Here is a 15,992-nt window from a genome sequence, read left to right as displayed (position 1 = left end):
AATATAATATTTAAATTTCAATGTCCACTTGGCTATATTTAGAGTTGGAACATCTAAGAAATGGAGAAAGCACACTGGGGTGCATCCATGACTGAGTGTCCAGGGAAGACTAACTGAGGGTGATGGGTGGACCCCTGGACATGTAGGCAGATCCCATGGGTGGGGACTGAAAGAAATACAAAGAGGAAAGAATAATGCCACCCAAGCACGGGGCAGCCCCATTCCTCTGCTCCTTGGTTTGCTGTGACGAGAGCCGCCATGTACCCTTTGCTGGCTAGGGGCACTGAACACTGAAGAAACATGAGCTAAAACCAACCTGGATTGGCTTAAACTGTAAGGGGAGGGGAGAGTTGGCCTCAAGGGAACATTTTCCTTCTTTGGGATATTATTTCCTATATGTGTGATTATTAAGAATCAGACAGAAACGAATTCATTGCTATTTTTGGAGGTTATGTTTATCTTATTGCTCTTTTGCTTATAAGTTGATTTGTTTTTATGGGATTTATCTGTGTATGAATATGTGTGCCTCTTCATCTCTGTGTGTTTCTTGTACTTTTTCTTTGTTTTTTTTTTTTTATCCTTTTCTGTTTATGTGTTTTGCCCTAGGCTAGTTTTATTTTATTTTAGATAAATGAAATAAATACAGTTTGTTTTTTAATGAGAGAGAGAAGGAAAAGGTGTGGATTTGGGTGAGGAGCTGCAGAGGATCTGGGAGCAATTGGGATAGAGAAAAACCTGATCAGAATATATTGTATAAAAAGGAATCTATATATTTAAAAAAAAAAAAAAGAGGGTAGCCGTGGTGGGGGCGGTGCACTCCTTAAATCCCATCACTTGGGAGGCAAAGGCAGGCAGATGTCTGTGAGTTTGAGGCCAGCCTGGTCTACAGAGTGAGTTCCCAGATAGCCAGTGCTATACAAAGAACGCCTGCTGGGGGTGCAGAGGAGGAATCAGTCTGAGGGGCTGGAGAGGTGTCTCAGTGGTTAGGATCACATGTTCCTTTTCCAGAGGAGACAAGTTTGTTCTCTAGCACCCACCCAGGGTGGGTTCTAACCACCTGCGACTTTAGCTCTGAGGATCCCACTTCTGACTCATTTGGCAATTGCACGTTTGTATACATACACATAATTACAAAGGAAGTACTTTTTAACAAAACAGATTTTCTCCCCTTTTATCCTAAAACTCTATGATACTTATTCCAGTCCATCTTACCTTTAGGTTTACGTGTGTGTCTGAGTGTGTGGGTGTGCATGTACATGTGTGCACTGTATGTTTTTATGTTGGCTTGTACCATGAAATATAAATCTACATATTGCATATCTAAACATTTATTGTCCTTGATTTCAGTGTTTCTATATGATTGCCAAAATAACCAGATAAAATGATAAAAGTTGAAATACAAAGTTTCTAAATATTCATTATTTTAAATGATCTATCTTATGTGTGTACAATGCAAAAGGATTGTTAATTCCTTTGGGGTCAGATGCCTCCGCCCATTCCTAATCAGTTCCACAGGTGTCAGTTCAGCGTTAGGAAATGTGGGGGTGGGGTTCAGTCTGTTAGTTAGTACACAAGTACTCCTGTTGCTATAATTAAAGTCTGTAGCTACACAGCGGAACCACTCTGCTGTGGAGGAGGCAGACCTGCAAGCTGGAGCAGAAAAAAAAAATTGGCTTTCTCAGTGTTCGAGAGAATGGCAGAGAGACAAATGGAGAGAGTGGAAATCTGCTGGTATGTAAGGAGGGTGTAAGGCAAATAATCTAATAAATAATCTAATAACCATCTAGTAAATCAACTGAAATAGCCTTCAGAGAGCTTAGCAAAGAAAGTCTAAAGCTTTTTCTTACCTGTGGGGATGGTGGATATTTAGGGTAGGGAAAAGATGAACAGATTCACATTTTCACAGAAAAAATTTTCATAAAGTATAAATCAGCAAATGAACTAGAAGATGAGAAACAGAGATTGTTGTCATGGAAACATGGGCATCCAGACCCAAGCTTCTGGAGAGATACCTTCTCGAATGAAGAACTCAAACTTGCTACGCCTTACTGTACAATCGTTTTTTAATATTCCTAAAGAGTTAAAACACTTTTTTTCAGACAAGAGTAAGCTTTGCTTTCAGTTCTATATCATTTTCTAATTGTAAAATTAATTTTTTTTTAAAAAAAAACCTTTAATCCCAGCACTCGGGGGGCAGAGGCAGGCGGATCTCTGTGACTTCGAGACCAGCCTGGTCTACAGAGCTAGTTCCAGGACAGGCTCCAAAGCCACAGAGAAACCCTGTCTTGAAAAACCAAAAAAAAAAAAAAAAAAACAAAAACAAAACAAAAAAAAAGATACAGGTGTGTAAGCACCATGATGAAGTCATCTGGTACACTTCACATGTGCTAATTTTCAAAAGGAGAATTGGAATATAAGACTAACTCCCAAATCCCATCATTTATTCAAAACTTTTTTGCTGAGTCTCTGTGGCTGGGCCTCTTAGGAGGTGAGGGCTGAAGCCAGACTATGGGCCAGTAGGCCCCAGGCTGCATCCTTGAAATACCCAAAGGCATTTAGAATCACAGCCTGTCCTGGACACCCTGGCACTTCTGTGGAAGGTGTGAAGGGAGATAAATAAAACCACCTCACCCAGAAACACCAGTCTAAACGGTATTGCCTAAAGGTTTTGAGACTAGGGGACAAGTAGGTATCCTTGGAGCAGATGTGGGGTGAAGTGGGTGAAAGGTCTGGGGAGCAGGAGGAGGGGAGAGAGTGGGAATAGGGATTGGTATGTAAAATGAGAAAAACTTGTTTGAAAAGAAAAAAGAAAAAGCAGAGCTTCAAACTGTGAGGCTTCTTCTGCAGCACACGGCTCTGGGCCTTGAGATCTGACTCCTTTTGTGGAAGCTGTCCCTGGAATGAAGGGAGACTGAAAAGCTGTTCGGAGGTTGTCCTGGGCTCAAAAAGAACTTGAAGTGTAAAAGATTGCACTCCACTTTGGGTCTAGTTACTGAAGGAACTCGTCAGAGGATTATGGTTTTCTTCACACTGGGGGCTGCCGTCTGCCCTCTACAGACATCCTGACCTACAGAGCTTGTCACTGACCACAGTGAACAGTTGTTTCACAATCGGATGGTGCATCTTCCTCCCATGAAGTGGTTGTTCAGAGCCGGTGGTTGTCATCTGACTACAACAGTCTCACTACCAATTGAGGTTGCTATCCGGCTCTCACAGGGACTGGCACCACTTTTGGCTGCCTTATGGTTTCCATAGTGGGTCAGGTCACCAATGTGGTTTGCCATCAGAGCCTTACTGAGAGTTTGATTACGACTGGTGGCATCCTTTGGTTTGCCAGGCCCTTTGGTGTGTGGAGCCCAGCGCCTAATGTACCTCTTTAAGGCCCTGCTTGTGATGCAGAGGGTGACTGACCACTTGCAATGAAGCCTGAAGGTTCCTGCTTTCCTTTCCTGAAATCCCAGCATGAGCAGAAAGTACATTGAACCCTTTTCTCTCAATCACAGTACTAGCTGGTGAGTTTCATTGAACCCTTTCCTCTAGATCCCAGTACTAGCTGGTGAGTTTAACTATGGCATTCCTGGATGATGGAGCTGAGGATGCAGAAACTGAATCTTTTTAACCAAGACGTTAGCTTACAGATACAGACTTAAACCCAAAAAGTTTTACTCTCAGAAGCTGAGTCCTTTTGAAAGTTGACAGGACATGAATTTAAATCTAAGCAGTTTCTGAGGCATGCAGAATCCATTTCTTTAACAGCTTTAAATTAATTAAAATTACCAATGTTATGAAACTTTAGAAATTTGATCAAGTTATTTTTGAATCGTGTTTTTAAAAAATTGACACAAACTTGTGATCCTCCTGCCTCAGCCTAGAATTATAGGAAGGTGCCACTTGACTCGTCTGTGTTTTTTCCTTTTACTTTTTATTTTCCATTGTTTTTCATTTATTTTGGTTTTGATCAGGGCTAATCTAATTTTGACCAATGTTGTCCAGGTTTGCCTCAATTCCTGACTCAAGAGATCCTTCCTAAAGGCCTCCCTGATCTACCCCTGCCGCTGGTGACAATGGTTAGTATTTTTTTTAAGTGGGAGACAGAGTCGATTCATACATCTCAAACTGCCCTCTTCCTAGGCAATCCCTTCCCTCCTCTCTCCTGAGGGCATGAAGAGCAGGCAAGCACCACCAGCTCCAAGGTATATTGGCAGGTGTTGATATCCATCCTTTCCTGCTACCTAAACTGTTTTACCTCATTGGGGACTGTCACTCCTGACCTCTGACACCAGTTCGACTGCTCCAAATGTGTATGTGTTGCCCAGAGCCTCTGCCCATCCATTCCCCAAAGTCCCATGGGGAGTCAGCAAAGTCTGGCAGATCACTTTGAGACATGACCAAGGCCTCCCCTGCTACATCTAGGCTGAGCAAGGTATCCCTCCAAAGAGAATGAGCTTCACAAAGACAGGCCAAGAACTATGAATAAACCCTGCTCTCACTGCCAGTGGCCCTACAGACTGCCACAGCCACACAACTGTCACCCACATTCAGAGAATCTAATTGGTCCTATGTAGGTTCCCCTGCTGTCAGTCAAGAGCCAGTGAGCTGTTTCTGTGGGTGTTCCCATCATGGTCTGGACCCCTTTGCTCACTCCTGTAGTCATTCCTCCCTCTCTTCAACTGGACTCTGGGAGCTCAGCCCAGTGATGTTCTACTTCTGTACACAGCAGGCTGGCAAGAGATCCTACACAAAGTCTTAGCACCTCAGGGCCCATATGAAGAAACACACTGAATAGAAGCCCCGTGTGTGCAACACACCTGGCTGTGTGTGGAAGTTCTCCCTAGCAGGTGAGCTCACAGACACAGAGAAAGGCACAATAGGGAATGGTTCCTTCTACATGCAAATGCAACCAGACCTTTGCAAGGTCACTGCAACGTGCATGGGAGAGTCCAAGAACAAGAACGAGCCAGCACTGGACCCTGGCTGTCCACAAGGAATCTTTTCCCTCCTAAACTTAATTCTTCCTACCCAGAACTCACAGTAAATGGATAAAGCTGACTGTGAGTGAAGAAAAATGTGCCAATAATTCCTGTGAAAAAAGCTATATACTGCTGAGTATTCTACTTTCAGATTGAGTGAGAAAATCTAAATTATGCCTCAACTGTGGGTAATGTGGATATGGATTCTAGGGAAAAGGTGAGCAGATTCACATTTGCATAGGAAAAATTTACATCCAATATTGATGATGAAATTAATAGGAGAGATACAAAAAACAGTTGCCTTGGAAACATATAACCAGAGCCGTTCATCTGAAAGACCCCCTTTATAGAAGGGAGGAACTAAAAGTGCTACAACATGACCATGTTGTAATTTTACAGTTTCTCAGATATGAAAATATTTTTGGAGAGCAGGAGAGTTGTATTCATAGGCATATAGGAGTTATTCTTTACTCTTAACTCTATAAATATATTTAGTGACAAAAAAGTCAATTTAAAATATGGTATAGGTTTGAAAATTTCAAGATGAAGTTCAATTCATACATGCTATGTTGTCCATAATGGAAGATGGGAATACAGGAGCCCATAGCCCATAAATTTCTTGCAATTATTTTTCTGACACTTCGACTGGAGAGCATGAGGACTAAGGGGAAGTAATGGAGTTTGCCTAAACCACATCTCAGGCACTTAGCATAACAACATGGACCTGGGATCCTCTGAACTCTCATGTACAGAAGAAAGGGTTTGCACAGGGCCAGGTCTTCAAAGGGCACAGTGTCAGTTTCCCAGAGAAAAGGCTGAGAATGATGCTGGGGACAACATTTAGGAACCAGTGGACAAACATGTGTCATTGGATGGTATGGATATTTTGTGCCAACTGGCTCTGTGGGGTGATGAACAGAGACTAAGCACCTGGCATACCTTGCAACTGTCTGATGACACACATGTGTTTCTAAGGGAGTCAGCCCTTGACCGGGTCAGACCGTCCTGGAGGAGGGAAAAGAAGGCATCCAAACCTGCCATTATGGGCTTGGAATAATCATTCATGGCTGCGATACTGTAGGCAATCAGGAGGCGGGGGAAGAAGGGATGCAATATATTCTGGGTTAAATATGGTGAAAACAGCAGCCATTCTCCAGTCCAAAGACTGAACCCCTTGGCTCCTGTGACTCCCAGCACATGCCATTGTCTTTAAAAATGATAGTATGTCTAAAACATAGGAAGTATAAGGTCAAGGATTGGCTGGAGCTAAGCTGTTGTGTCCAGCTTGTGCAACAAAATGAGATCCCATATATAAACACATTTTTCAATTACAAATAAAAAACAAGAATCAAAAAAGAATAAAACTCCAGGCTCAATAAGTCCCACCTACAATCCTGGGCTTAGGCAAGAGGGTCTAAAATGAGAGGTGAGCATAACCTAAAGAGGTAGACCATGTATTAAAAAACCAAGTCAACCAACAACAACAAACCTGTTACCGGTGCTAAAGTGATCACTGAATCCTCAGTTTTTTTGGGTTTACAGCAGATCTCAGAGAGCAAATTTAGGAATAATATCTTCACCTGTAGCTGCCTCTGCAGGGCCAGCTGTCTGCAGTTTCTGCCTCCTCAACTCTCACGTGCAGGTCAGGCACAGTAAACCCTACACTGAGACTGGGGTAGGAATGGAAAGTCCAGTTTCTCCTCACAGTGGGTTTTCGGGAAATCCCAACATAGAAGTCATACATCCTTGGCCAGGTGACTTAAACACTCTCTGCCTTCCATGTGTCTGTGGGAGGAGCTTAAATAAATATTCCAGATGCTAGGCTCTATCCAAAAGGCAGATTAATCAATGTTGTCAAGGAGATGGACTCTGCATTGCCCACCAACCCGTGTGATACAGAAATTCACATCCTGGGTGTTCACACAGGGACTCAGTTCCTGAGAGCAAAATTGATTGACTTAACCCTCGATCTGTAGGTAATTCCTTTGGCCCAACCGTGTTCCATTTCTATACCTGCAACTCTCTAGGAAGACCAAAGTAAAACTGGCTAACTCCTTACTACTGTGATATGGATGGAAAGATCCAAAGTGCAGCTTTCTCTTGTTGAACTGTATGACTTCAGGAAATTCCTGGGTTTGTTGATGAGTAATTCCTGGGTTTGCAGTCTAAGAATTTTTTTTTTGGGGGGGGGGAGCTTAAGCAAGTCCTCTTGATTTGAGCTCTAAGGCACAGGGCGTGGACAATAAGGGGCTGAACCCTGAAGCCCTGCCCACTTCCTACTGAGCTTTCTAAAAGAAGACACCAGACTGTGGTGCTGACATTTCTCCCTGGCCACCTCCATCATAGCCTGTGCAGGTCTGACGCCGTGGTCTCCAGCTCACATTCTGGAGCTGCTTGGGTCTAGTGCCTAGCCTCTGTCTGTCTTCATATTTGACTACTTCTAAGGACTCTAGCACTAAGAACTGAAAAGCTAGTTCATCAACATGTTCTCTGATTCTGGAACAGCTGAGCAAACTGAAGAGCCCCAGCAGGTCATCTCTGAACCATGTCAGGACCAGGGAGAAACTCCAGGTGATTCTGAGCCAGGGCCCTCCACTTCTCAGTCTACTCCTGTGACCATGAGTGTGCTGGAGTCAATTCTGAGATATGGGATGGCTTCTGGGTATCGAGCTATGACCATGGAAAAGCCAAGTGGGAGTTTTGCTTTTAGCCAGAAAGACAAGTCTGCTGACCAAACTAAATCCCCAGAAAGATCTCAGCTGATGAAGCTCAAAGACCAGGAGACATCCCTCACTGATTCCCAGGAGAGAGCAGTCTCTGACAGCAAGGAGACAGTCTACAAAGAATGCCGCTATGTGAAGGCCCCATTTGGAAAGGAGACTGTTGTGTTCCAACCTACACCCCGGTGTGGAAGTCAGAGGAACAGCCCTGGTGATAGTCAAGGTACTCACTCTGAGGGGCAGCTGGTACCTCTTGAAGGGGGCCGTGTGAGGTCCTTCAGTGCTAAACAGACCTGGGATGAGGATCATGAAGTTCCTTCTATGTCGGGCCTGACTGTCAAGAAGGACCAACAGATGCCTGTCACTGGGGAAGAGACTTTCAAGTGCGGTCAGATTGCAACCAGAGTGGGTGAGCCGTTTCCTTCTGAGGGTACGATGGCAGCTCCCTCTTATAGCCAGGCCCGCCATCCCAGTGAACTGATATCTTCTTTTTCTGTTCATACTACTTGTCAGTATAAGAAGATGGTTCTAAGTCGGGACAAAGACCTCTTTCGGGATCACCTGGTATCGATTAAAGGATCCAAGGCTTTCTATAAACATCAGACAAGGGACCTCAGTAGTACTCAGATAAACCAGTATGGCCAACTTGTATCCTCCCATGGTCAGAATGTCTCCACAGGTCAGGGGACAGTACCCAGTGTTGAAGAATGCCGCCGTCATCAGGAGACTTTCAATCCTCCACTTTATTCAGGTGGTCCTTTGGCCCCCAGACCGCCTCCAGAAAGTGCTTCAGTTTCTGCTAATGTCCCTGGACAGTTTCACCAAGACAGTTTATTCGTTGAGACGAAGAGTCATGATTCCCAGAAGACCCACAATTGGAAGCCTTATTTCTGTCCATACGATGATTGTGAGACATCTTTCCCAATGTCTTCTCTCCTCCGAGACCACAGGAGAACACACACTGGGGAGCTGCCCTATGCATGTGACCACCCACAGAGTGGCTTAAAATTTCCCTGTTTAGATAATCTCCTCAGCCACAGGAGGGAGCACATGGAGGAGCAACTCTACCACTGCAGCTACTGCAACCAAGGCTTTACTAGATTGGATGACTTCAGGATGCATTCAAGACAACACTTTTCAACTTTCTCCTGACCAGAAACCGACTGGCCAAACAATACCTTAGCTAGTACAATTATATTTCTTCTTACCAGTAATTCTGAGAACCCCTACTACATGCTATTGTTTTTAAATAAATACTAAACTAATAAAGTTGAAAACATGAAGCAATTAACATGTGTGCTAAGGATCAATTATTTTGCCCATGTGAAGCTTTTAAATTTCCCTTTATTTAGACATAGATAACCAAAGTTTTCTTTGAGTTATTATTATTAGTGTGTCCACTAAGGAACTTCCAAAATACTAATATTAAGCTATTGTTTCAAGTATTTATTGTACCACAGTGGAAAAAGTCTCAATATTTCTGCAAACACCATGCGTGGGACTTTATCAGCTATTTTAGGTTTAGAATACTATTTGCTCGTTCAGGCACTCAACTTTCCATGAGCCAGAAACCAATTGTATTTATGGCCATGTGTCTGTGGTTGAAACACAAGCAGAGGAAACCCAGCTCCCCAATGCTTGTGTCTGGAAAAGGATGCTCACGGGTTCCCCTGACTCCACAAACAAATTTATCTTGAAATCAGTACTTTCAGCGGACCTTTGCTTTCTTCCTATGGCAGCTTTCCTCATACCTTAGTAATAGCAAAATGTTATGTGTACATTGTGTTATATCCATCACCTCGGCTTGCTAATCTCTAAGTGCATTTTTATATTTCCATTTAGGTGTGAGTTTCTGTGCGAGTGTGTGTGCAGGTGTTGGTATAATCACTGAAAATCCACATTGCCTAAATGGTTGGATCTTTTGACTATTCTGTATGCTGACAGCCAATTTACCAGATAAAATTATGACCTTCAAAGAGGAGACACATTGTTTCTTTTCCCTTGTAACTTTCCATGATTTGTTTCTTGTGAGTGGAGAAGATCAGAGCATTTGTCTCTGCTTCTGCCTAATCCTGTTCAAGGCAGTTAGTTCCCGTCAGTCTCCAAGGTTTGGTGAGTGTTTAATCACTGAACCAGAAAGCTAAAATGTCCCCACGTGGTTTTCTCCCTCTGCAGCAAAGATCAGCTGGGATTTTGAGTGCGTACACCTGAGGGCTCTTGTTACTCTATGCAGTTTGTAGCTACAGGAGGGTAGGATTTGTGGGTGCATGAGGCAGATGTGACAGCTGCTAGGTAAGGGGAGGGGTTCCTGACTGTGACAATGCTGCCGGGAGAAGGACAGAGTATGACACAGTTCTTTGGAAGTTGGCCCAGAGCGTGGACCATTCTAAGACTAATTGAGCAGAATAGTCTAAAACTTTGCCTGGTTTTTAAAATGGGCGAACAGATCCAAATTTCAGCAGAAACATAAAATGTCAGAGAGCAACCAAGTTAGGAGGCAGTAAATAGAGATCATTGCTCTGTATACATGGGCACTCAGAGCATGCACGAGGTAGATACCTCAGAAATCCATATGATCCCCCTGTTGTCATTTCCTTTCACTCGTCCTAAATAGTTAAAATACTTGTTGATAACTGTGAATCTTGCATTCATATGATTTAGGGTTTATTCCTTACCCTTGATCCTATAAATATATTTAATACTAATAAAATCCATTTAATCTCAGTAAAGTTATCAAAAGTCCATGATAAAGGCATTTTATACAAGTTAAATATAAGTATCTTTAAAGAAAGCATGGAATACAGAAATCCAAAATCCACCAAAAGCCCATGGTCATCATCTGAGTTCATGTGACTAGATACCTGGAGATTGAAAAGGAGCCTGGCATTGTGTGGACCGCCCATCACAGGCACTTAACCACCTGGTCCTGAGAGTCCTGGACCCCATGGAAGCAGGGAATGGGCTCCACAATGCGAAGGTACCAAGGCCTACCACAGTTCGGACCCCAGAGGGAAGGGTTGAAGTGGTGTTGGTGAAAACATACAGGAAGCAATGGTCACCGAGGCCTCTTTAAACAGTACAGGACTTTTAAAAGCTCAGCACTGTGGGGTTTGGTATTTTAAAACTAGTCCTTGTGGTGTTGATAGGCACAGACTATGGGCAGCTGGCATAGACTTGGAGCTGCCTTTAACTGTATCAGCGGTTACATATGTCAATCAAAGATTCAGTTCTGGTGTGGCAAAGCAGTCTTGCATGGGGGATTTGGGTTTCAAAAAGTGTCACTATCTGCTCAGAATAGTGGAATGTGAGAGGAACACTGGGGGCATCAGGAGGCAGAAGTAGAAAGACAGGAAGGTTGTTTGTGCTGCAGAGGCTGAGGGCTTCACAACTCCAGGCACTCTTAGCTGGAAAGTAGCCTTGGGCAAAGGGAGGCTGTGGAGGAGGATTGCTTGAGTCCAGGAGTTTTTACCAGTGTGGGGCACATAAGGTGGTCTTGGTCCAAGATAAAACAAACAAACAAAAATACAAATGAGTAAGCAAATGAATAAAATTGAAGAAATTGATTACCAAAATATACCACTGGTGGCTCTCCACTGTAATCCAAGGTTAAAGCAGGAACATCTAGATTTTTCATTAAGTATGGCATAAAGGAGTCCTTGTATAAAAAATCAGATCAATCAACAAATGAAAAAACTATATATTATCAATGCTAGTTGATGGGAAAGTCTAAATTATGCCTCAACTTAGGCCAAGCTAAGGATATGGAATCTAGGAAAAGGGTAAAGAGCATCACAAATTTACATTAAATAGTCATGAAGAAGAAAGGGGGGGGCATGTTTTCCATGGAAGGAGATAGGCACAGCCTCAGTCTGCAGGATTCCTCGTAGACTAGAACTCAAAAGTAGCTTTTCAAGTATTTTCTGCTCTCATTTTTTTTGTTCTGTCCTTGAATTGGCTCTGTAGACCAGACTGGCTTTGAACTGACAGAGATCTGCCTGTCGCTGCCTCCTAAACTCTGGGATTAAAGAAGTGGGGTACTAAATCCGGCAAAATACATTTTTGGAGACAGGGAAGTTGTATTCATAGGAATTTTTACTCTTGACTCTATAAATATGTTTAATGTTCAAAATTTCAATTTAAAACATAGTATAGGTGTGAATATTTCAAGATGAAGTACTTTTGTTTAATTCATATCACTATATTTTTTCCCAAAGAGTTTGGAATACAGGAACCCAAAATTCCATAAACTTCTCACGATTTTTATTTTTTGACTTTTTTCGGGGACAGTTTGAAAATTAAGTTGGAGCCATGGATTATACCTATAACATCTCAGGCACTTAGCTTAACCGTGTGGGGCTTCTGAACTCTCATAGACACAAAGGTTTTGCACAGGGCCAGGTCACCAAATGGCTAAGCACAATGTCAAGTCCACAGAGGAAAGGCTGAGTGAGGGCCATGTTGGTGTAACCATTTGGGGACCAGCAGACAAACATGTATCATTGGGCAGTGCTGATATTTTATGCCAACTGGCTCTGTGGGGTGATGAACAGAGACTAAGCACCTGGCATACCTTGCAACTGTCTGATGACAGGCATGTGTTTCTAAGGGTGTCAGCCCTTGACGGGGTCAGACCGTCCTGGAGGAGGGAAAAGAAGGCATCCAAACCTGCCATTATGGGCTCGGAATAATCATTCATGGCTGTGCTACTGTAGGCAATCAGGAGGCCGGGGAAGAAGGGCTGCAAGATATTCAGGGTTAAATGTGAAAACAGCAGCCATTCTCCAGTCCTAAGACTGAACCCCTTGGCTCCTGTGACTCCCAGCACCACGCCATTGTCTTTAAACATGAGAGTATTTCTAAACACGATGAGACTGAAGGGTAAGGATAGGCTTGAACTCAGCGGCTGCGGTCAGCCTGTTTGACGCAATGAGAACCCACTTAAATACACCATTTTAAACCAAAAATGCAAAACAATCAAGAAAAAAACAAAACAGTTTCAATAAGTGTCATCTATAAACTAGGCTTATATAAGATGTTTGAGAATTGTAGGTGAACCTGCCCCTAAGAAGTAGACCCTGTACCAAAAAAAAAAAAAAACAAAAACAAACAGATAAAACAAAAAAAAATTGTTACCAGTGCTAAAGTGATCAGTGATTTTCAGTTTTTCGTACTATAAGGAATTTGTTTAAATATGCAACTGTCAAGGGCAAGGTCTCTGCATAGTTCAGCAGGTCAGTAGAACCAGAAACTCACGGTTCTGTCTTTATGTTAGATCTCAGAGCTAAGCGCTTAGGAAAATCTCTTCACCTGTAGCTGTCTCTGCAGGTCCAGCTGTCTGCAGTTTCTGCTTCCTCTCACGTGCAGGTCAGGCACCATAAACCCTGCACTGAGTCTGGGGTAGGAATGGAAAGTTCAGTTTCTCCTCACAGTGGCTTTTTGGGAAATCCCAACATAGAAGCCCTGCATCCTTGGCCAGGTGACTTAAACACCCTCTGCTTCCCATGTGTCTGTGGGATGAGCTTACATAAATATCCCAGATCCAAATGGCAGATTAATAAATGTCAAGGAGATGGAATGTGCATTGCCCACCAACCTATGAGATACAGAAATTCACATCCTGGGTGTTCACACAGGGACTCAGTTCCTGAGAGCAAAATTGATCGACTTAACCCTCGATTTGTAGGTAATTCCTTTGGCCCAACTGTGTTCCATTTCTATACCTGCAACTCTCTAGGAAGAGCAAAGTAAAACTGCCTAACTCCTTACTACTGTGATATGGATGGAAAGATCCAAAGTGCAGCTTTTTGCTGTTGAACTACATGGCTCCTCTGTTGGGTCATTTAATCATCTTATGTATTGTAAAACCTTTAGAAAAGAGCTTAATCAAACCCTCTAGATTGGAGTTCATTGTCAGAGGGCGTGGCCAACAAAGGGCAGAACTCTCAAGCCCTGCCCACTTCCTACTGAGCTTTCTATAAGAAGACTCCAGATTCTAGAGCTGAGTACCTTTCTCCCTGACCACCTTCATCACAGTCCGTGCAGGTCTGACGCCGTGGCCTCCAGCTCACATTCTGGAGCTGCTTGGGTCTAGCATCTAGCCTCTGTCTGTCTTCATATTGGACGCCTCCTCATGACTTAAGCTCTCAGAAGTGAAAACCCAGTTCCTCAAGATGTCCTCAGATTCTGCAAGTGTTAAGGAAACTGAGGAGCCCCAGCAGGTCATCCCTGAGCCATCTATGGACCAGAGAGAAACCCCAGGGGATCCTGAACCAGGACTGTGCACCCCTCAGACTTCTCCTGTGGAGACCAGCCAGCTTGAGTCAGCTCAGAGCCAAGTGGTGCTGACCTGTGATAAAACAGCTGTGACCTCTGAATCCTGTAGCACAGGTCAGAGCCAGGCGGTGCCTACCCATCATGAACCAGCCATGACATCTCAATCTTTGCCACCAAGCTCAAGGGCAAATCCTGGAAAAGACAGCGATTTCCAACCTGGAGAGACAAGTGAGACTGTTGGTTTTCAACAGGCAGGTGCATCTGCAGACCAGCCCATCAAGGAGGAGGACCGAGAAACACCTGTCTCTGGGGCCCAGGCCTCCGACTCCAGTCAGAGTGCACCTAGAACTAGTGAAGACTTTGTACCTAATCCTGAGGGCCCAGTTCTGTTTTGTGTCCCAGACCCTTGTCTTGAGGGGTTCGTCTTTGAGGATCCTTATCGTGGGGCTACGTACACAATTCCAGCAGGTGTCATGATGGGTGCCCATGGTCCTCAAATGTTCTCATTTCCATCTAGAAGCAAAGGAGCTCAGAAGAAAGTCCCTGTAGGAAAAAGGGCTGTAATGGCACATCCCTCGAGAAAACCCCCGAGAGCCCAGGAAAACTATGGCCAGCAGGGAGCCTCCCAACTTCAGAATATTGGCATCTCTGAGAGTTCAGCACCCAGTGGAGAAGGCAGCCATGAAATTCAGGTGGCTTCAGGTGAATCCTCAGCTCCTTCCCATTCTCCCTCTGCATCAAGGCAACCTCCAGAAAGTGGTTCAGATTCCCCGGCTGTCCAAAGAGTGCATCCCCAAAAGAAGTCAGACCCAGAGGACCAGAGCTCTGTGTCCCAGAAGAAGCCTCAGAGTTGAAGCCCTACCTCTGTACCTACCAAGATTATGGGAAACCTTACACCAAGTCTTTACACCTCAGAGACCATCTGAAGATACCCATTGGGGAGAAGTTTTATGTGCACCATGTTCCTTGATGCCCATGGAAATTCTCCCCCTCAGATTCTGTCAGCAGACACAGGGGAACCCGCACTGGGTAGAGTCCTACCAGTGCATCTCTTGTGCCTGGATGTATTCCGGATTGGACTCCTCAAGCAACCTTTGAGATTTCTTTCCTAATCATCATCTTGTAACCTGACTGCCCGTAAACAGTATCTTCCCTAATTAACGTTTATTCTGCCCACAACTTTGAGAACCCCCACTAGATGCAACTGTTGCTTTTAAATGCAATTCTAATAAAAATCACTAATATGAAATCACTACCGTAAAAGGTAAGGATCAATTATTTGGTGTAAGTGAATCTTTTTAACCATTGGTTAATTCAAAACAGGGTTTCTGTTTCTAAGTAGAGGAGAGTAGGTTTTGTGGGTGCAAGAGGCAGATCTGACCGCTGCTAGATAAGGGGTTGTGTCCTTGATCATGGGAAAGCTGATGGAGATGTCGTTCAACCAGAATGGTAAAAGGTCCCCACGTGGTTTTCTCCCTCTGCAGCAAAGGTCAGCTGGGATTTTGAGTGAGTACACCTGAGGGCTCTTGTTACTCTATGAAGTTTGTAGCTACAGGAGGGTAGGTTTTGTGGGTGCATGAGGCAGATTTGACAGCTGCTAGGTAAGGGGAGGGGTTCCTGACTGTGTCAATGCTGCCGGGAGAAGGACAGAGTATGACACAGTTCTTTGGAAGTTGGCCCAGAGTGTGGGCCATTCTAAGACTAATTGAACAGTACAGTCTAAAACTTTGCCTAGTTTTCAAAAGGGGTGAACAGATCCAAATTTCAGCAGAAACATAAAATGTCAAGAGAGCAACCAAGTTAGGAGGCAGTAATTAGAGATCATTGCTCTGTATACATGGGCACTCAGAGCATGCACGAGGTAGATATCTCAGAAATCCATATGATCCCCCTGTTGTCATTTCCTTTCACTCGTCCTAAATAGTTAAAATGCTTGTTGATAACTGTAAATCTTGCATTCATATGAATTAGGATTTGTTACTTTTAATCCTATAAAATATTTAATGCTCACAAAATATTTAAACCAAGT

At 43.7% G+C, this 15,992-nt stretch overlaps 2 protein-coding genes across 2 annotated transcripts in view; both read left to right on the top strand.

Annotated features, from left to right (window-relative positions):
• LOC126498092 (cAMP-specific 3',5'-cyclic phosphodiesterase 4B-like) overlaps positions 1–15,992 on the top strand; it is a 334,050-nt gene that overhangs the window by 135,953 nt on the left and 182,105 nt on the right. The window lies entirely within an intron of this gene.
• Positions 13,714–15,179, top strand: LOC126497970 (uncharacterized). The gene is given in 2 exon segments (XM_050136265.1): positions 13,714–14,806; positions 14,809–15,179. Coding segments are annotated over 2 exon segments (1,071 nt in total). The 5' UTR covers positions 13,714–13,860; the 3' UTR covers positions 14,934–15,179.

Source organism: Alexandromys fortis, unplaced genomic scaffold (genome assembly GCF_014885135.2).
Source record: "Alexandromys fortis isolate MF-2015 unplaced genomic scaffold, M_Fortis_MF-2015_v1.1 scaffold_13, whole genome shotgun sequence".
Taxonomy (NCBI): Eukaryota; Metazoa; Chordata; class Mammalia; order Rodentia; family Cricetidae; genus Alexandromys; species Alexandromys fortis.
This window is presented reverse-complemented; position numbering and strand designations above follow the sequence as displayed.